Below are 20,914 nucleotides of genomic sequence, written 5' to 3'. Positions count from 1 at the left end.
TGAGGGCGCATCAGCCTCTGAGAGGAGTCAGGAGGAGGGGCTTAGGGGGCACATCAATTTCCTGGGGTGGCCACAGCAAACTACACAAACTTGGTAGCTTAAAACAACGAAAGTGACTTCTCTCATGGTCCTAGAGGCTGGAAGTCAGAAGTCCAGGTATGAGCAGGGTCCCTCCTGCCTCTTCTGGCCTCTGGGGCTCCAGGTGTCCCCAGGCTTGTGGCCACAGGGCCTGTGGCCCTCTGGCCACTGCCCACCTTCTGCTGGCTTCTCCCCTCTGTGTCTCCTGCTTTCTGCCTCCCTCTCATGAGGACGCTGGTCGCTGGATTTAGGGCCCATCAGATAATCACATCTGCCAAGACCATTTCTCCAAGTGAGGTCACATCCCTAGGTTCTGGGCCTTAGGACGTGGACACATACTGCAGGGGGCCACCGTCCACCCTACAGGAAGCAAGTGAAGGCACTCTAAGGGGAGACGCCCTGGTGACCCATGCAAGGCTCTGCAGGGTGGAGGAAGGGGCCGTGCAGGGCAGCCAGAGGCCCTCCCACTGCCCCTGGACTCCCAGACCTGGCTGTCAGCCCCATCTACCACTGGGGAGGCATGGGTCTGCAGAGCCCCACTTTCCATTTTGTTAAGTGAGGGCTCCACATGCTGAGGCTGTGGTGAGGGGAAGTGAAGGGTAGCAGCTGAAGCACAGTGGGTCAGGCTTGTGGTCTGGGCATGGACCTGGGGGTCTTGAGAAGGCTCAGGAATGACCCTGGAGGATGGAGGACCCGGATTGGGGCTGTGCATGTAATGCCCCTCTTCCAACCTCAGTCATTCCTTGCCCTGCCCCCGGGCCGGCCTCCAGCCCCTCCCCATCCACCTGCTCACCTCTGGGCCACTGGGTCGTGGTTGCTGGGAGACAGTTGCCTGGTCACCACTGTTGTTTCCCGGGCAGAGGGCTCACACCACCTTATGGGGCAGGTAAGAGGGACAGGCAGGCCACAGCGGGGTCCTGGCTGGGCATGAAGGCTGGAGCCAGCTGTGCTGTGGCCCCTACCTGGCCCTGCAGCCCACAAGTGCCCTGTGGGTCCTCTAAGACTCTGTCCAAGAGTATAATGGAGGGGAGAGAGAATAGGGGAGGAGGGGAGAGCTGGGCAGAGCCCCCTATGAAGAGGGCCCAAGCACCCAGGGCCATAGGGTGAGGAGCAGAGATGCCCAGGCCGGGCTGAGCAGGGCAGGCCTCCCAGGGGTGGCAGCCCCTTAGGACCAGCTGCTTTGGTCAAGACCAGATCTGTCTCCCTGGACCAAACTCCAAAAGGATGGCCTCCTAAAATCCACAGGGACCCACATCCCCCCAAACAGCTTAGTCCTGGCCAGAAAGCGCCAGCTGGATGAGCAAAGTCAGCACTCCCAAGTGCCCGCGTGGCCAAGCGTATATCTGGGGATGGGCCCAGTAGGACATGGTGGCCTCTCATTTCTTGGACGTTTCCTTCAGCTTCACCAAGGTCTTCCACTGGTCACACCAGGGTGCCATTACCTGGCAGTCTTTTTACCTGACCAGGTAAACGGCTTCTTTAAAAGTTCATTATAAAGTTGGGTTTTCACTGACGGTCCCTGCTCTGCTGCAGCCCTCTTGGGGAGCCCTGGTGCCATCCTGCCTGTGGGACCGTGGCTGCCCAAGCTGCATTGCCAGTGATAACATTCCCTGAACATCTTCCAGCAAAAGCTTTCTATTTAGAATGAGTCTGTCAGAGAGACTCTGAGAAAGGTGATTGTGGGGACATCCCCCAGTGGTCCAGTGGTTATGGTTTCACCTACCAATGCAAGAGTTGTGGGTTTGATCCCTGGTCTGGGAACTAAGATCTCACATGCTGTGCAATAAGGCCAAAACAAACAAAAAAAAAGATCAATTGCTCAACAAAGGCTCTGGGAGCTGTAGCTGTGACCCCCCTGACCCCGCCCACAACCCCACCAGCCATGTCCTGCAGCCCAGGGACACCACAGTCACCACAAGTGTGTATGTCCAGAGGAGGAGTTCTTCTTAATCTTTGTTCATTTGAATGACAAGAAACTGTAATTCACGGCCTGTTTAATTCTTTGCGGAAGTAATAAAATATAGAGTGAAGACAGGCCAGAGGCCCAGGCTTACAAGGCTTGTTCTGAAACCCACGCCCTCACGCCCAATTCCGGGCTCCTGTTTCTGGCAGCGCCCACTGCTGCGTCCAGATGACACCCAGAAGTTAGCCGGTGCTGGGCTGTGGGGCTGGGGGCTCCCTCCACACCCCCATGCTCACACGATAACCCCCAGCAATGCTCCCTGAGGGTGGCCACTGCTGGCAGCAGCCTGGCGTTGCCGTCCTCACTGTCGTCAGGCAGGCCCTCCTGGAACACGTGTGACGAGGCAGGTATCTGCACGTGTCACTTGTAGGAACTGTCTTCACAGCAACCCTCTCAACTCTCTCTCAGGTGGGGAAACCAAGGCACAGAGCAACAGCCCAGAGAGTCCCAGCATCCTGTCCCCAGACCTCCTGCCACACTGGGCTGGCTGCAGAGCCTTACCTCCTGATTTGAGACTTTTCAAGGCTCTTTCCTTGTATTCTTCTTTCCAACCCACGCCCCTGCCTTGAACTTCCCACAAGGTTGTACCGCGTTTTTAATTCCTTCAAGCTGGTCCACCTTGTCTGTCCCCTTGTGCTAACCGCCCAGCCCTCTTCTCGGGTGAGGATGGCAGTCCTACCCTGGCATGTCTCTAGGGCCACGTCCCTGTGCCTTCTGCCTGCCCTCGCCACCCAGCCACCCTCTCCTCTCCTCTGAGCCTGACTGTGCAGCTGCTGTCTCTATGTGTCTATGTGTGACACCTGGGGGGCCTCTGCAAGGTGTCCGTTGACCCAGTAGCTGCTCAGGTGGGAGTGCTGGGGGGTAGTATTACCCGTCATCCTCTCGGGGGCCTCCATCCCCAGAAGGTTTGGGTCTCAGGCAACGTGGAGACACGTACACACCACACGCACCCTCCCTGTTCTCGGCAGGCACCACTCCCCACCCGTCATGCTGGGCGGGGTCAGCCCCACTAAGGAGGGTGGGGCAGGGCTGGGAAGGGGGCTCAAAGTCATCCACACAGCTTGCCCCACTCTTGGCAGAAGGCTGAGACCCTCCCTGCACCCAGCCACCGCCCAGCCCCCGTCACTGGGTTGACAGCTATTCCCAGTTTACCCTCTTCTGTCCTAAATGGGGACAAAGGTCTTGGTCAGCATCTCTAGGGTGACCAGTTGGTTTGTTTGCAAAGCGACTGTCCTCTTTGGAGGAGCCTCTGTGTGCCTGCCCACGCTCCAGGCTGCTGGCCTTTCCACTGCTTGTGGCTCTTCAGTTTCGGCAAACCCTAGCCTCCCGAGCCGCCCCCAAACTGGGAAGGACGTGTCAAGGAATAGCTAAAATTCCCTAAAATGTTCCCAACTCAGCCAGTCAAGAAAGGTGCCCCAGGGAGGCATCGTTCTAGGGGCAGGGCCCACAGCCCCACTGACCCTGGGAGGGGCCCGCTGAAGGCTGTTCCCCCCGAGCCCCACAGGCCTGACAGCAGCCCTCCTTACAGCCGGCCCCGTGGCCGAGTACAGAGACGTCAACCACGGACGAACCGTCCCTGCAGGGAAGGACTCGCCCCGGACAGACAGGATGCAGAGATGGCCCTGCCCCCAAGGGGCACCCGACCCCACAGTCACCACAGAGACCGGAACCAGACCGGAGTCCAGCACTCCAGGCAGCACCCCTCTCCACACAGGGTGGGCCCGACCAGGTGCCCAGTTCCAAGGCTAGGACAACAGGTTGCCCGCAGGGCCCGCAGAGGGGTGGGGGCCATCTCTTCCCAGAGGTACCCCTGCCCAGGAACCCCAGCATCTGTGGCCCGCAGCAGCACCCACTTTCTCCACCGCCGAGGACCACCCCCTCGGACCCAAGTCAGCACAAAGAGAGGCAAGCGGTCAAGGATGGCAGGGATCCGGCGGGGCCGTGCCCGGGCACCAGGTGAATGCAGCCAGGACCTTCCTGGGGACAGGCACCCCATCCCCAAAAAGGCCTTCTCACAGGGGACAACACAGCTCTGTCCTGGGAGAGGGGCTGGGAGGAAGTCAAGGGGCTGGGAGGAAGTCAAGTATGGGGTATGCGATCCAGGCTGGCCAAGTAGGGCAGAGGCCAGCAGAGTCAGGGTCTGAACAGGCATAAAGAGGGGTCTACCCTGACTGACATGGGTCACCCATGACATCATGATGGACATTGTGACCCCCACCCTCCTGGGCATGTCCCTGCGTCACGTGTGCCCCCAGCTCCAGCCTCAACCTCAGCCTCTGCCCCCTGCCCTGTTGGTAAGGAGGGACACTGCCCATACCAGAGCTGGCCCTTGATGATGGTGACTCTCCCCCCTTTCCTGGGAGGCCCTCTGGGCCTGAGATGGGCAGAGATGGGCCGAGATGGCTGGGGGACTGCCTAGGGGCTCCGGCCAGATTCTGAGTGAATGCCCTCCCCTCCATTTGAACCTACCTTGTTCACAGGCTGGGCCCATGAGAGACCCATGGGGAGCCACGGAGAGGAGGGGCTCCTGCATCAGCTAAGCCAGCTGGACCAAGATGCAGGTGGGCTTGGGCAAGGCCCATCAGGGGGCAGGAAAGCTTCCGGGTGGGCCAGAGGCTCTGACTTCCCACCTGCCCACAGAGCTGGACGACTCTGAAGCCATCAGGCCCCAGGCCGCCCTCCTGGAGAAGCACTTTCTGGAGAGGGAGAAGCAGCCACCTGGTACCGGGCAGGGCCCCTTCTTCTACATCGGAGGGACCAACGGGGCCTCCATGTGAGTGGGCCCTCAATCCGGGCCCTGCCCCACTGCCCCCAGGCCCTACCCAGCCGTGCTCCCCAGCTCCACGGCCCCCAGGTAAGCACTGCCCCTCCCCTACAGAATCAGCTCCTACTGCAAGAGCAAGGGCTGGCGGCGTATCCAAGATAGCCGGCGGGAAGACTACAAGCTCAAGTGGTGTGAGGTCAAGTGCAGAGACACCTACTGCAACTTCCGGGAAGGTAGGGGTGGGGCTGGGCTCAGTGGGCAGCCCTCAAACACGGGGTGCCACCGTGTGCTGCCCGGGCTCTGTTCTGCCAGGCAAGCAGCTGCTGTACCAGCTCCCCAACAACAAGCTCCTCACCACCAAGATTGGGCTGCTCAGCGCCCTGAGGGAGCACTCGAGAGTCCTGAGCAAGACCAGCAAGCCAGCCCCCTGCGTACAGACCAAGTGAGCCACCCTGCCCCCCACCCCTGGCACCCACTCATCCAGCTGCAAACCCCCACCCGATGGGTCAGTCGCTGGTCCTGACCACCCTCCACTTAGTCTGTCCGCCCACCTGCTTTCCCACTGACCCAGCTAATCTGTCTCCCCCCAACACCTGCCAGCATCCCACCCACCCACCCCATGGCCTCAGCGGTCCTCACATGCCCGCCACAGAGCCGCCCGCTGGCATCCTGTACTGTCTCCACTGCCCGCCACACCCTGGCTGTCCACCCCACAGCCATTCCTGCCCCTTGGCCTACCCACGCCATGTGCCCACATCGTCACTCATCTGTCCACTCCACACCCACTCATTGCCCAGCCACTAACAAGTCTGCCCACTCATCCAAACAACCAGCCACCATCTGGTCGCCGAGGCCATCTTCACATCCCCATGTCCAGCTGTCCGCCTCCACCATTTCTGTCAGCAGCCCTGGACCATCGCCCTGTAGGCATCTGTCTGTCCACCACACCACACACCACCAGGCTACCCCCACGACATCCCCACCCATTCTCCACACACGGAGCAGCCACTCAGGCCAGGTCCTGTGTCCCCCCTGGGGTGCAGATCTGGAAAGGACATGATACCCGCCCTGGAACAGCTCCTGTGGACCAGCTCAGGACATCTGGGGCCATAGAGGTAGACGCACTCAGCCATTCTGCCCTAAACTGAAGGTCGGCCTGGAGGTCCATGTAAGGGCTGAAGGGCATCCCAGGCCGGGGATCTGTGCCGACCACTCACTGCAAGCTGGTCACTGTCCTGGCCTGGAGACCCAGCTCTGAACTGACCACTCCCGAAGGCCTAAGAGCTGGGAGGTGGGAAGGGTCGGAGGCAGGTGAGGCAGACTGCAGAGAAGCCAGGTGTGCCCAAGTTGGCTAGGGAACAGAAGGTGAAAAGATTCTGCAGAGGGAAGAGCTGGGGTGGCAGATATGTGTTAGACGACGCCAGAGGCTGCAGGGGTCCCTGGAGCCCAGCCCCACTGGAAACTCTCCCTCCAACCACCCCCCGACCCCCAGATCAGGCCCCTGGAATGGTCAGCCAAGCTCGGGGGAGGGGACAACCCTCCCAGTGACTTCCCCACCCCCTGCTTCCCCAGAGTCCTGAAAATGGAAGACTTTTTCCCAGAGACCTACCGTCTGGACATCAGGGATGAGAGAGAGGCTTTCTTCACCCTCTTTGATGGTGAGAAGTCACTGGACGCCAGGCCCACTCTGGGGAGACCGGTGCAGGGCTAGACCAAGGCGGGAGTGTGATTAGGGCAGGGCCAAGGTCCTGGCGAGATTGAGGTGGGGGCATGGTCAGGAAGGGGAAGGGTGGAGCCAACCTGGGTGAGGACAGGGCTAGTACTAAGGTGATGCCAAGGAGGTGTCATGGTGGACCTTAGTGGAGGTTAAGGCTTGGCAGGCTCCAAGGCCATGGCTAGAAGGAGTGTAGGCAGGGCTGTGACTGGGAGAGCAGTCAGGGCTGGGAGGGGTGGGGCAGGGCAGGATCTGGCCCGCAGGCTCAGATGGCTCTCTCTGCAGAAACCCAAATGTGGATCTGCAAGCCCACAGCCTCCAACCAGGGCAAAGGCATCTTTCTGCTCCGGAACCAGGAGGAAGTCACCACCCTCCAGGCCAAGACCCAGAGTATCGAGGATGACCCCATCTACCGCAAGATGCCATTCCGGGCGCCCCAGGCGCGGGTCGTGCAGAGGTTTTGCTCATGGGCCCCACGAGGGGCGTTGATTGGGTGGAGCTGACCCCGGGTGGGGCTGACCCGGGCTGACTCGCTGGTGCCTGTGAGGGTCCGTGGGGGTCGCGGGGCCCACAGAGGAGTTCTTCGAAGTGGAAGGTTCAGTGCCCCATGCTGGGCCTCTGTGTAGCTAGGAACAGTGGGGTTTCTCCTGCTGTCAGGGCTGGAAGGAAATGTCCTGCACACACCACCCCCCACAACACACACCACAGGCTCCTGTTCACTGAGGAGCAGGGGGCGCTCGGTCAGCTGTGCCCTGACCTGGGTCCTGCACACTGACCTGCAGTAAGCCCAGCCTCTCCCCCAGCCTCTCCCCCAGCCTCTCCCCCATTTCCCCTCAGCCAGCTGCAGCCTTCAGGCCCTCGGGCAGAGCTGACCCCCCTCCCGGGCTCCCTCTGCCTCTGGATGAGGTCCAGACCCTCAGCCTCACACCAGGGGCACAGTCCAGCCTCAGAAAATTCCCTTTGGACTTCCCTCTCCACCAGCGGGACCTCATTTCTGCCACAACTGCTGTCAGTCACCATAAGCAGCGCTTCCAGCCTCTGGGTCTCCAGACCTCAGTGCGCTCCGCTGGGATATCCCTCCTTGTCGCTCCAAAAGCACCTGCCCTTTAAGGCCCAAGGTCATCGCTGCCTCCTCCTCCAGACAGTCTTCTCTGACCATGGGGGCCAACAAGCTTCTGTCTCCCCAACTCCTAACAAGAGCTGTGCCCTGAGGTACCCCAGTCATACACCGGCAGACTGAGCTCTAGGAGCCAGGCCCTCCTCCTCAGTTCCCTGACCTGTTCAGGCTCAGAAATGTCCCCTGACGAGGGGACATTACACTCAACTGGAATAGGGGACCCAGAGCTCACAGCTGAGGCAGGTGGCAGGGGTGCTGGGGAACTAAGAGGTCCAGGTGGGGGCCTGGGCCAGGCTGACCACACCTCCCCAGGTACATCAAGAACCCGCTGCTGCTGGACGGGAAGAAGTTTGATGTGCGCTCCTACCTGCTCATCGCCTGCGCCATGCCCTACATGGTCTTCTTCGGCCACGGCTATGCTCGCCTCACCCTCGGCCTTTATGATCCCCATTCCAGCGACCTCAGTGGCCATTTAACCAACCAGGTAAATGTGCTGCACAGATGCAGCCTTGGACAAAATCGCTGTTCAAGAATGTAGACAAGAACCCAGCTGTAGACACAGCCCAGGCTTGGAGGTGGCCCTACCTGCAGTCAGCAATGCCTCTCACCTTCAGCCACAGCGGGCACCCTGTGAAAGAACTGAGAGCCGTGCACCAACCCCCACCCCCCACCCCAGCTTGTCTCCCTCTGGGTATGGATCAGGCATCTCTGGGTGTGGATCAGGCACCCTAGGGGTGGGAGCAGAGGATGGGGGTCTTGGTGAGGACCTCAGTGCAGAGATGCTAAGGGCAGCAGTCTCCTAGGAAGGATATCAATGGGATGTGTACGGGCAGCGGCCCCCCAGGGGGATCTGGGGGGGCTTCTCAAGGGTAGGAGTTGCTGGGGGAGGGTCTCAGGTGGCAGGGCCAGCCCAGGGAGTCTAGGAGAAGCAGGCCCCCTGTGGGGGTATGGCAGCATCAGGGTGATGCTCTCCGTCGGGGCCTCCATGGGGGACAGGCCTCCAGGTGCTGCCCTTCCCCCCCAGTTTATGCAGAAGAAGAGTCCCCTGTATGTGCTGCTCAAGGAGGACACGGTGTGGAGCATGGAGCACCTCAACCGTTACATCAATGACAAGTTCCACAAGACCAGGGGCCTCCCCCGAGACTGGGTCTTCACCACCTTCACGGTTTGTGTGTGCCCCGCCCACTCGGCGACGGGAGGGGGATGCGGGTCAGGACTGACTGGGTGGGGGAGTGCTGGGCCACAGGCAGGTCCCTGGGCGGGGCTGTCTCTGGGTGTGCCCACAGCAGTTGGCTCTAGGAGTCCTCTCCTCTCGCTTTCTCAAACGGATCATTCACGCAAAACAAAGGTCACCCTGTGAAACTGCACAGTTCAGTGGTTTCTAGTGTATTCATAGAGTTGAACGATGATCACCACCCTCTGGTTCCAGAACACTGTCATCTCCCACTGCCCTCCCCAGCCCCTGGCAACCACTAGTCCACTCTCTGTCCTCACGCATCTCCCTGTTCTGGACATGTCACATCAATGGGATCACGCAACATGTGGGTTTTCCTGGCTTCTTTCACTGAGCATAACATCTTCAAGATTCATTTCGTTCCTTTTTATGACTGAATAATATTTCATTGTGTAAATGGACCATGATTTGTTTGGATAAACGTTCATCAGTTGACAGACATTTGGGTTGTTTTTACTTTTTGTCAATCATAAGTAATGCTGCTATGAGTATTCACATACATGAACAGGTATTTCAGTGCTCTTGGGTACAGGTCTAGGAAGGGAACTGCATGGTCGTTGAGGAACTGCCAACATTTTCCACAGTGGCTGCAATTGCTCCCACCCCCACCAGCAATGTCTGATGGTTCCAGTTTCTCTGTATCCTTGCCCATACTTACTATCTTTTTTTAATAGTTGTCCGGTGGGTATAAAGGAGTATTATCTCATTAAGGGGTTGATTTGCATTTTTCTAATGATAATGATATTGAGCATCTTTTCATGTACTTAGCCATTTCTGTATCTTCTTTAGAAAACTTTCTCTTACCTCCGTTGTCCACTCTTTCTTTGTTAGGCTGTGCACGCATGCTTGCCTAGTCACTTCAGTCGTATCTGACTTTTTGCGACCCTGTGGACTGTAGCCCACCAGGGTCCTCTGTCCATGGGATTCTCCAGGCAAGAATACTGGAGTGGGTTGCTGTGCCCTCCTCCAAGGGATCTTCCTGACTGAGGGATCAAACCCATATCTTTTGCATCTTCTGCATTGGCAGGCAGATTCTTTACCACTAGCACCACCTGGGGAGTCCCTGTTAGGCTGTAGAGCTCTTTATATATTGATTGCTAGACCCTTATCAGGTTGTGATTTGAAAATATTTTCTCCTGTGAGTTCTCTTTTCACTTTCTTGATAATGTCCTTTTTCATTTGTTTCACAACTTGCAGGATCTTAGTTCCCAAACCAAGGGTTGAACCCATGCCCTCTGCAACGGAAGTACAGAATCCCAACCACCAGACCACCAGGGGATTCCTGATAAGGTCCTTTTTTGCACTAAAGTTTTAAATTTTTGTGAAGTGCAATTTATCTATTTTTCTTTGGTTATTCATGCTTTGGTGTCATATTTAAGAATCCACTGCCAAATCCAAGTTGTAAAGATACATCTGTGGCTTCTTCTAAAAGTCCTATGTTTTAACTCTGAGTTAATTATTGTGTATGGTGTGAGGTAAGTGTCCAGCTTCAGTCTCTTGTGTGTAGCTACTCCATTGTCCCAGGACCATCTGTCAGACTGTTCTTGGCAAATTTTTGAAAATCAATTGACCAGATATATATGTGTTTATTTCCAGACTCTTAATTCTATTTTATTGATGTGTATGTCTGTCTTTAAGCCAGCACCATACTGTTTGAGTTGCTGTAGCTTCATTCTCTTTCTCTTTTTTTGAGGGGGGTGGGGTGCTATGCTATGAGGCACAGGGGAATCCTACTTCCCCGACAAAGGATCAAACCCATGCCCCCAGCATTGGAAACTTGGGAGTCTTAACCACTGGACTTCCAGAGAAGTCCCTCATGTGATGACTGAATCATTCTTGCATTTCTGGCATAGATCTCACTCAGACATAGCATACTGTGCTTTACATATGCTCCTGAATTGGGTTTCCGAGTACTTCGTTTGGTATTTGTGTGTACCCTCATAAGCAATATTGGTCCACAGCATTATTGTCGATTTGGTTTTGAACATGTTCCCTTCTATTCTATATTTGTAGTTTATGAAGCCAGCTGTGTTAGTTACTGAGTTGTGTCTGACTCTTTGCAATCCCATGGACTGTAGCCCATCAAGATCCTCTGCCCGTGGAATTCTCCAGGCAAGAATACTGGAGTTAGTAACCATCCTCTTCTCCAGGAGATATTCCTAACCCAAGGATCAAACCCAGGTCTCTTGCTTTACCGGCAGATTCTTTACCATCTGAGCCACCAGGGAGCCCTTAAATATTTGGAAGAATTCACCAGTGAGGCCACCTTATTGTGGACTTTTTTGTGGGAAGGATTATTTTTATTATTATTACTAACTCAACCTTTATTTGTTAGCGGTAACTAAGATTATCTATTTCTTCTCCGGTCAAGTTTATCAGTTTGTCTTTCTAGGAATTTTTCCATTTCTTCTAAGTTACCTAATTTGTTTGGAATATAGGTCGCTCGTGGTATTTTATGAACAATTATAATCCTTTTCATAATCATTTTCATCTTTATGTAAAGTCTTTCTTTAAAAAAATTTTTTTTCTTTTACTCTTTTGGCCACACCACATGGCATACCGTACCATAGTTCCCTGACATTGAAAGTGAAAGTGTTAGTCACTCACTCATGTCCAGCTCTTCCCAACCCCAAGGACTGTAGCCCACCAGGCTCCTCTGTCCATGGAATTTTCCAGGCAAGAATACTGGAGTAGGTTGCCATTTCTTTCTCCAGGGGATCTTTCCGAGCCAGGGATGAAACCTGGGTCTCCTGCATTGTGGGCAGACTACTGTCTGAGCCACCAGGGCCAGGTATCAAACCCATGCCCCCTGCACTGGCAGCACAGAGTCTTAACCACTGGACCACCAGGAAAGCCCCAAGGTCTTTCTTTCTGGATTTTAGTAATTTAAGTCTTCTTTCCTCTTTTTCTTGGTCAGTTTAGCTAAGGGTTTGTCAGTTTTGTTGATTTTTTCAAAGAGCCAGCTTTTGGTTTCATTGATTTTCTCTATTGCTTTCTATTCTGTAATTCCACTTATATCCACTCTAATTTTTATTATTTTCTTCCTTCTACTTGCTTGGGTTTAGTTTTCTTTTTTTTTCTTAGGGTTGAAGATTGGGTTATTGATTTGATTTGAGATCTTTCTTCCTGTTTAATGTAGGCATTCACAGTCATAAATTTCCCTCTGAGCACTGCTTTTATTGCATCCCAAAAGATTTTGTGCATTCTGCTTTCATTTGTTGCTTAAGAGTGTTATCTTCCACACATTTGTGAATTTTCTAATTTTCTTTCTCTTATTGATTTCTAATTTCATTCCATTGTGGTCAGAAAACATATTTTGCATGATTTCAACCCTTTAAAAAGTATTGAAACTTGTTTCATGTTTTTTGTTTTGGCTGCACTGAGTCTTTGTTGCTGAGTGGGGACTTTCTCTACTTGCAGCGAGTGGGGGCTGCTCTTTGTTGTGATGCACAAGCTTCTCATTGGGGCGGCTTCTCTTGTTGCAGAATACAGGCTCTAGAGCACAGACTCAGTAGCTGTGGTGTATAGATTTAGTTGCCCCTTGGCATGTGGGATCTTCCTGGTCCAGAGATCAAATCCAAGTCCTCTGCTTTGGCAGATGGATTCTTAACCACTGGACCACCAGTGAAGCCCCTACTTTATGTTTCAACATACTGTCTATCCTAAAAAATATTGCATGCACACTGGAGAAGAACGTGTAGTCTGCTGTTTAGTGGAGTGTTCTATAGATATACTTCAAGGTTGGTGATTTATAGTGTTGCTCAAGTCTTGTATTTACTTATTGATCTTCTGTACAGCTGTTCTATCATTGAAAATGGCATAATGAAGTCTCCAACTATTATTATTGAATTGTCTATTTCTTTCAGTTCTGACAGTTTTTGCTTCATCTATTTTTAGGCTCTGTTGTTAGGTGCATGTATAATTATTACATATTCTTGATTTATCATTAGAAAATATTCTCTTTTTTTTAACGTCTTCAATTTTCACCTTAAACTCTATTTTCTCTGATATTTGTACAGATGTTCCAGCTCTCTTTTGGTTACTTTTTGCCTGATATATCTTTTTTTATTCTTTGACTTTCAACCTATCTTTGTCTTTGAATCTAAAGTGAGTCTCATAGAAAGCATATGGGAGGTGGGGGGGGGATGCATTCTGCCAATCTTTGTCTTTTACTGGAGAGCTTAATCCATTTACATTTAATTTAATTACTGATAAGTTAGGATTTGTATCTGCTCTTTTGCTATTTTCTATATATCTTATATCTTTTTGTTGGTTTCTCCATTATTGCCTACTTTTGTGTTAAATATTTTCTAGTGTACCATTTCTAGTATTTCTTTTACTATACATTTTTGAGTTATTTTCTTATTGCTGCCCTTGGAATTACCATTAACATCTTAATTTAAAACTATCTAGTTTGGATTCAAACCAAGTTAATTTCAATAGTGGTTTTTAAGAAAATTTTTCCTGTATAGCTCTATCTCTTCATTTATGCTGTTACTGTCACAAATTACAACTCCTTAAATTGTGTGTCCATCAGCGTAGATTCATAGTTATTGCTTTATGCAATTGTCTTTTAAATAAAACAGAAGGAAAAAGGCAATTACCAAAAAATGAATGTATAGTGTCTTTTATATTTAACTATGTAGTTACTTATAAAACAATGGAAACAGTGACAGACTTTATTTTCTTGGGCTCCAAAATCACTGCAGATGGTGACTGCAGCCATGAAATTAAAAGACACTTGCTCCTTGGAAGAAAAGCTATGACCAAACTAGACAGTATGTTAAAGAGGAGAGACATTACTTTGCTGACAAAGGTCCATCTAGTCAAAGCTATGGTTTTGCCAGTAGTGTATGGATGTGAGAGTTGGACCATAAAGAAAGCTGAGCACCACAGAATTGATGCTTTTGAACTGTGGTGTTGGAGAAGACTCTTCAGAGTCCCTTGGACTGCAAGGAGATCCAACTAGTCAATCCTAAAGGAAATCAGTCCTGAATATTCATTGGAAGGACTGAGGCTGAAGCTGCACCTCCAACACTTTGGCCACCTGATGCGAAGAACGGACTCATTGGAAAAGACACTGATGCTGGGAAAGATTGAAGGCAGGAGGAGAAGGGGACAACGGAGGATAAGATGGTTGGATGGCATCACTGACTTGATGGACATGAGTTTGAGCAAGCTCCAGTAGTTGGTGATGGACAGGGAAGCCTGGCACGCTGCGTGCAGTCCATGGAGTTGCAGAGTGGGACACAACTGAGCAACTGAACTGAACTGATGTAATTATTTCATGGATGCTCTTAATTTCTTAACATGAATTCAAATTATTGTCTAGTGTCCTCTCATTTCAGTCTGAAGGACTGTAGAAATGTTCTACTACTGATAATCTGTTCTTTAAATTTGAGAATGTCTTAATTTCTTTTTTATTTCTGAAGGATAATTTTGCTGTATATACAATTCTTGGTTGACAGTTTAATTTTTCTTTCAGTATTTTGAATATGTCAACCCACTGCCTTCTGGACTCCATGGTTTTTAATGGGAAATTGGTTGTTGGTCTTATTGAGAAGCCCTTATGATACGTCACTTCTCTTTGCTGATTTCAACATTCTCTGTTTGTCTTTGTCTTTTAAAAGTTTGGTTACAATATGATTTTTGAGCTTATCCTACCTGGAGCTCATTGGCCTCAAATGTGTAAATTCTTTTTCATCAAATTTGAGAAGTCCTACTACCATTATTTCTTTAAATATTCTTCCTGCCTCTTCCTTTACTCTCTTTCTAGATCTCCTTCCACAGATCTCTGTGACTTCATTTTTCTTCATTCCTTTGACTTTCTGTTCCTTAGACTGGATAATCTCAACTGATCTATCTTTAAACAACTCAAATGTCTTGTTCAATTATTATGCTTTTCAACTCCAGAATTTCTGTTCAGCTCTCATTTATAATTTGTCTCTTCACCGATATTCTCTATTTGGTAAGACATTGTTCCTGTATTTTCCTTTAGTTCAAGTGAGGTCTTCCTAGGAAACATCAGACATCACAACAAATGACTACACTTCTCTGCCAAACAGATTAATCCTGCTATCTCCAGTACCAAGAATGTAGGCTTTTTTCAAGGCATTGAGCTGGGATGCAGGGAATAATACTAGAGCAGGTTAAAATACTACAAATCTTGCTGTTCCTACCAAGATTCAAGATTCTATTTGAATAAACACTCTTCAGGTTGCTGAACGCTTTTGGTTAATTTCCAGCATTCTAAGAAGGTTAATTTTGACAAATTTGGCCCATTTTGGTTGTTTTTATGGAATGGCTTATCTCTGGACCCCTTCTTCTGTCCATTTTGTGATGCTCTCATCTCTCTTGATCCTGCTCAGCAAGGCTTCTCCCTGTTGTCTCACTGAAACGCTCACCAGAGTGACCTCCATGTTGTCAAACTCAGGGGTCAGCCCTGGTCCTCTTCTCCTTGACCTGTCAGCCAACTTCAGACATAGCCCCTCACTCCCCACAGCTTCCAGGACCTTGCTCACTTCCTCTTAGCCCCCATGCGGGTCCCTGGGCTGCCACCACGGCTCTCTGGAGCCCAGCGTCCAGCCTGGCTCTACTCTTTACCTGCTCTTATCTACGCTTTGTCTTTATCAGATACCACCTGACTTTTTTTTTTTTTTAACTTCTTATTTTGTATTGGGATAAAGCCAATTAACAAACAATGGTGCGGTAGTTTCCAGTGAATAACAAAGGAATTCAGCTGTATCTCTATATTTATCCATTCTCCCCCAAACTCACCTCCCATCCATGCTGCCACATAATATTGGGCAGAGTTCTTTGTGCTATACAATAGGTCCTTGTTGGTTTTCCATTTTAAATATAACAGAATGTACATGACCATCCCAAACTCCCTAACTATCCCTTCCCCCATCCATTCCACCAGCAACCATAAGTTTGTTCTCTAAGTCTGTGGGTCTCTTTCTGTTTTGTAAGTTCATCTGTATCATTGCTTATATAAGGGATATCATATGACATTTCTCCTTCTCAGACATCCCCTGACTTTAAATTCCATCTATATGCTTAAGATTCTACGTTAAACATGGACCCTGACCACTCCCCTGATCTTGAACCAAAGCCTATCAGCACCCCGTCTGCAAGCTCACAGAGGTCTCAGCCTCCAGGGCCTACTCTCCTTCTCGATTGATGAGGGCTCCATCCTCCCAGAGTCTCAGACCAAACGTCTAGGGACAGCCCTTATTCTTGTTTAACAGCTCACATCCTTTCATCAGTTGCATTGGCTTTACCCCAATATAGACCCAGCATCTATCCCACCACCTCAGCTTCTACAAGCCAGCATATTTCTCACCTAGATCCTTGCAACAGGCCCCTTCAGTCTCTCTCAGCATAGCAGCCAGAGGACCCTGTGAGGGCACAGGTCAGATACGCCCTCCTGTGCACCACCCTCCACAGCTCTGATCTCAGGGTGAAAGACAAGGTCTTCCCATGCCCTGAGAAGTGACTGGTGCCACTCTGGTCTCATCCTGCTGCTCTCTAGCTTGCTCCAGCCACAGCAGCATCACCCTGGTCCTCTGACACCTTGGGCATGCTCGAACTTACAGCTGTTGCTCCCGCCAGGTGTCCCATCCCCATCCCACAGCTCCCCCCTTTCATCTTCACCTGTTACTCACTCTCTTCTCAATGAGGCCCACCTGGATCATACCCCTTTCCACACCACCCCGAACCCCCCACCTCTCACCCTGCTTTAGCTTCTCCTGTTTAGCATGTGTGGCTTTGTCCACCATACAAAGCGCATAATGATTTACACATCAAGTTTTTTGTGTCTCTCCTATGAGTGAACTGCTCAAGGGCAGAGACTCCTCGGAAGCTCTCTCCACTCTCCTGCCACACCAGTACCTGTCACACAATAGGAGGGCCATACGTTTGTTAGATGAATAAAATGAGAGTGAAGGAGTTTCTGGCTGTGAGCCTGTGACCCTGAAAATGTGACAGTATGGGCACGGTGGGAGCACAGGTGAGGGATGGGCAGTGGCTGCTCAGGCCTGGAGGGTGTAATCAAGGCCCACAGGTGACGTCCTATCCCCCCTACCCCGCCCCACCCACAGAAGCGGATGCAGCAGATCATGGCCCACTGCTTCCTGGCTGTCAAAGCCAAGCTGGAATGCAAGCTGGGCTACTTTGACCTCATCGGCTGTGACTTCTTGATCGATGAAAATTTCAAGGTGCTGCTGAGGCTTTCCGGGACGGGGGGAGGGGGGGGCTGGCAGGCAGGTGCAGGAGGCAGTGGCCTTCTGTGCACACCTGACCACTCAGGCAGGCCCCTGGGGTGGGCAGTCAGGCACCCTCCCTAGCCCTGGAGGTGATGTGTCCATAATTATGGTTTCACTCCTCCTACAGCTAGGGTGACTCCTAAGGCCAGACTCTCAGACCCTCAAGAGTCTCAGCACCTTGGGCAATTGGGGGAGTGAGGTCATGGAAAAGAAGTGACCTCATGGTCACGTGGCTTAATGGGGACCAGGGTCTCAGCCTTCTCCTGGCCAAGTGGTAGGTGGGGCGGGATGCTGAGCAGTGTTGGGCCCAGGTGTGGCTGCTGGAAATGAACTCCAACCCCGCCCTGCACACCAACTGTGAAGTCCTGAAAGAAGTGATTCCTGGCGTGGTCATGGAGACCCTGGGTGAGCCACCCCCCAGGACCTTCAAACTGCCCCCCTCTGCCTGTACATGCTCTTTGCAAGTTCAGACGCCCACAAACCCAGTTCTCCAGCACCCCGAGGGCTGCGTGGCAACCCCAGCCTCTGCTCATGCCCCCATCTCCCTGCCAGCGTGGTGCCATCCCACCCCTCACCACCCTGTCACCTCCAGACGGGGTGGGAGGTCCCCCTTCCCCCGCACCGCCCTTCCCGGCTCCGCGTCCAGCTCACCCCCGACTCCTCCCCAGACCTGGCGCTGGAGACCTTCCAGAAGAGCCTACGCAGCGAGAAGATGCTACCGCTGCTGTCCCAGCGCCGCTTCGTGCTCCTGCATAACGGGGAGACGGACCTGTGGCCGTGCCTGGGGGGCTCCCGCAACGTCCCCCGCCCGCCGCTGCCCCCACTTCGGCCCACCTGCGACGCCGCGCCCCTCGAGCCACCTCTGCTCCGCGCCACCGACCGGCCGGGCGCGCGCAGGCCCGCGCCACACCGGGGCCTCGGCGGCGCGCCAGTGCGGCCTTCCTCCGCGCAGCGGCGCCCCCGGCCTCCCGTCCCCGCCCCCGACGGCGCCCTGAGTGGAGACCCCGAGGCCCAGGGCGGTGGGCAGCCGCGAGTGGGCGACGCGGACCAGGTACGCGAGCTTTCCCCGGGGCCGGCAGAAGAGGAGCGCAAGAACGCAGGCCATCGCGGCTCCTAGCGGGCGGGCTACCGGCGCTCTCCCAGGGACTTATAAAAGCTACTTTGTTACAAGCGCGGCCTCTGCCCCGCACACCCGGCCCCAAGACCCCCGCTGGCAGCCTCCCTGAACCCTTCGAGCCGCTACTTCACTGCTGGGACCCGTTCCTGGGGGAACATGGTGGTGGAGGGATGAGCCGCTGAATCCGAACCCCTGACTTTGCCCATCATGGGCTGCTTCCATCCGGTGACGCTCTCCAGTTTCTGGGCCCCCATGCATCACCTATAGCCTGCCTCCATCAAGACCCTGGGTCCCTGCAGCCTCACGTGTCACCTACCCCTGCTGCCTAGTCTGCGGTCCCTGGGAAAGGCAGCCAGTGTCTCCCAGGCAAGGGTCTGGGTCCCCACAGCCCCCTCCAGATCCCCACAGGAGCGGTTCTTCACACCAGGCCCCACCCTGCCCAGGCTCAGCTCCTTTCTGAGGCTTCAGAGCACCAGGGCCCTGAGCTCCCCAATGGTGCCACGGTGGGAGCTATACAGCAGGCAGAGAGCATTGCGAGGCCCCAAGGACCCAGACTGTGGGCAGCGGGTGCGTGGTCATGCAGGACGGAGCCCTGAGGGGTGTGCCGAGCCAGCATGTCCCCATGTTCCTTGTGGCCCCAACCCCGAGGCTACTGGGAGAAACCCGCTACCACCAAGCATCCTGGACCAGCCATAATCCCCTCTCCACACCCACCATCCCACACCGACCCCAGTCCAGACCCACCCCTAGGCCCACTGCAGCTGGCACCCCTCCTCCTGCGCTGCCTTTCACATACCCCACCCTCACCTCTCCCATCAGTCACGTGCCCTCCTCCTGTCCTGCCAACTCTCACTCATGACCCCAGTGGGCTCCACCACAGGTGGAAGGGGCTGCTGGGACCATTGTTCTGATCTGCATTGGAGTGCGGGTGGGACCTAAGGGGCAATGGGGCTTGTCTTCCCCTCCCCCATTGCCCCTCCCCCTCCTTTCCCAGGCGTGCAAGGGCCAGAGCACGCTAGAGGGCAGCGTGGGCCATGGAGCCACCGGCCAGTCCACGGAGATGTGCAGTCAGTCAGGGAGTCAGGGAGAGAAGAGCCAAATGAAACCTGGGGCTCAGAGAGGTAGAGACAGTCCTCCCGGGTCACAGAGCCAGTGAGGGCCCAGGCCAGGACCGACCTGCCCTGTCACTTACAGCTCACCCACGCATCCCCAACACTGCACTCCCTCCTCGTCCTGCTGCTGTGGCCAGGAGTGTAGGGTCACCAGGGCAGAAGCACACTTGTCACCATATGACAAGGATCCAGGAGCCCTGAGTGCACCTCCCCCCCCCACCAGTGTGTCTGGTGGGCTCTCCATGAAGCATCAAGCTCAGCACTGCCACTTCTGCAGCCTGATGGCCAGCTCTGCACCCCGAGGCTGGGGAGAGTGTAAACCAGTCTCCATCAGGGAGAGGTGGCCCCCTGGGTGGGCAGAGCGCACCCACATCAGTGTCTTCAGGGTCTGTACCAGTCTTTCCTTACTGGGGTGAAGGTCACTGCACAGCCATGTCACCTCAGGCTCAGCCCCTGGTCGCCCCTGAGGGGCCTCTACACTCCATGTCTCAGCCTCCAGGCCTCTCCTGCCCCTTCCTCACATCCTGCCCACAGAGCCTTCGCCCACGCTGTCCTGGGGCTCATGACTTGGCCCATGGTAGAACAGTGCTGCCCCTCGATGCTCCAGCTCTCCTCCAGCAAGACTGATCCCCAGCCAGTCAAGGCAGTATCTGCAGAGGTGACCCGACGCTCGAGGGGAAGCTGCTCTGAGGCCTCCATTGTCCCTGGGCCCTGAGTAGGTGCAGTGGCCCCCAGGGACCATGGTGGGGTGAGACATGCACATCCTGACTGGGCCCACATCCCTGGGCAACCCCAAACCCTGGACTGTCCGCAGCTCTTGGGCCCCTGGTACCCGGAGAACCTGGGTAACAATAAATGAGGTAGTCCTGCTGCTCATTCATCCCCAGAGGTGATGGCCGCACGCTTGCCCCCCATCTGGATCCTGCAGTCCCTGGCAGTCAGGAGTCTGTTTCCATTAAAGAGCCCACAGGACTCAGAGGAGCCCCCCTCAAACCCTCTTCCCTGCCACGTGTCTCCAAATAGAGGGGTCAGAACAGCCATGGCCCAAATCAGTGTCTCTGGAAAGACCTCTCCACAGGGCATGGCCACTTCTTATTGGGAAGTGGGGGTTTGGGGCCCTGAAAACCACTGCAGAGCCAGAGCTCAGCCCAGTTGCAGAGAAGTGGCCATGGTGCTGAAACCATGGTGGGGATTGGGGGGAATGATGGCCTGGATTCCTGGTCAGGGCCCTTGAATGGCCAGACTTAGCACCATGGACCTATCTGATTGGTGAGGGGGCAGGCAGGGGCCACCTGCCTTTGGACAGCCCCCTGAGGACTGGGGCCAGGGGAGGGCAGACATCCGGAGCTGTCTAGGAAGAGTTCCCTTCCTATGCCCACTATGGGCGTGTCTGTCCGCTTGGGAGGGTGTCCCACACTGGCTGAGTCCAGATCTCAGTGAAGCCGGGGTCAGGGGCCTTTTCAAGCAAGGTGAGGGTGGGACGCTGCTGTGGCCGGAAGCACTTCTGGGAACAGAGGATGGCCTCTGGGCCCTTATCAGACTGAACAC

The 20,914-nt window shown here is 53.8% G+C and overlaps 1 protein-coding gene across 1 annotated transcript; it reads left to right on the top strand.

Moving 5' to 3' along the window:
• The first annotated feature begins 972 nt into the window (after positions 1 to 972).
• Positions 973 to 20,246, top strand: TTLL10 (tubulin tyrosine ligase like 10). Its single transcript, XM_061383115.1, has 12 exons — positions 973 to 3,997; positions 4,522 to 4,602; positions 4,682 to 4,814; positions 4,920 to 5,038; positions 5,118 to 5,247; positions 6,378 to 6,463; positions 6,805 to 6,976; positions 7,949 to 8,120; positions 8,661 to 8,801; positions 16,973 to 17,089; positions 17,449 to 17,542; positions 17,806 to 20,246. The coding sequence occupies exons 1-12, from the start codon at positions 3,424 to 3,426 to the stop codon at positions 18,252 to 18,254; spliced, it is 2,268 nt and encodes a 755-aa protein (XP_061239099.1). The 5' UTR covers positions 973 to 3,423; the 3' UTR covers positions 18,255 to 20,246.
• The last annotated feature ends 668 nt before the right edge of the window (positions 20,247 to 20,914 follow it).

The sequence above is a fragment of the Bos javanicus genome, chromosome 16, assembly GCF_032452875.1.
Source record: "Bos javanicus breed banteng chromosome 16, ARS-OSU_banteng_1.0, whole genome shotgun sequence".
Classification (NCBI taxonomy): domain Eukaryota; kingdom Metazoa; phylum Chordata; class Mammalia; order Artiodactyla; family Bovidae; genus Bos; species Bos javanicus.
The sequence above is the reverse complement of the archived record's forward strand: the minus strand, read 5'-3'. Positions and strand labels throughout refer to the sequence as shown.

What these genes read in the sequence shown, in the direction of transcription:
- TTLL10 (XM_061383115.1), top strand. Translation starts at nt 3,424, where the DNA reads ATGTTCCCAACTCAGCCAGTCAAGAAAGGTGCCCCAGGGAGGCATCGT. An exon ending in GGGACCAACGGGGCCTCCAT is followed by an intron (nt 4,815 to 4,919) that starts GTGAGTGGGCCC and finishes CCTCCCCTACAG; the next exon opens with AATCAGCTCCTACTGCAAGA. An exon ending in CGTGGTCATGGAGACCCTGG is followed by an intron (nt 17,543 to 17,805) that starts GTGAGCCACCCC and finishes ACTCCTCCCCAG; the next exon opens with ACCTGGCGCTGGAGACCTTC.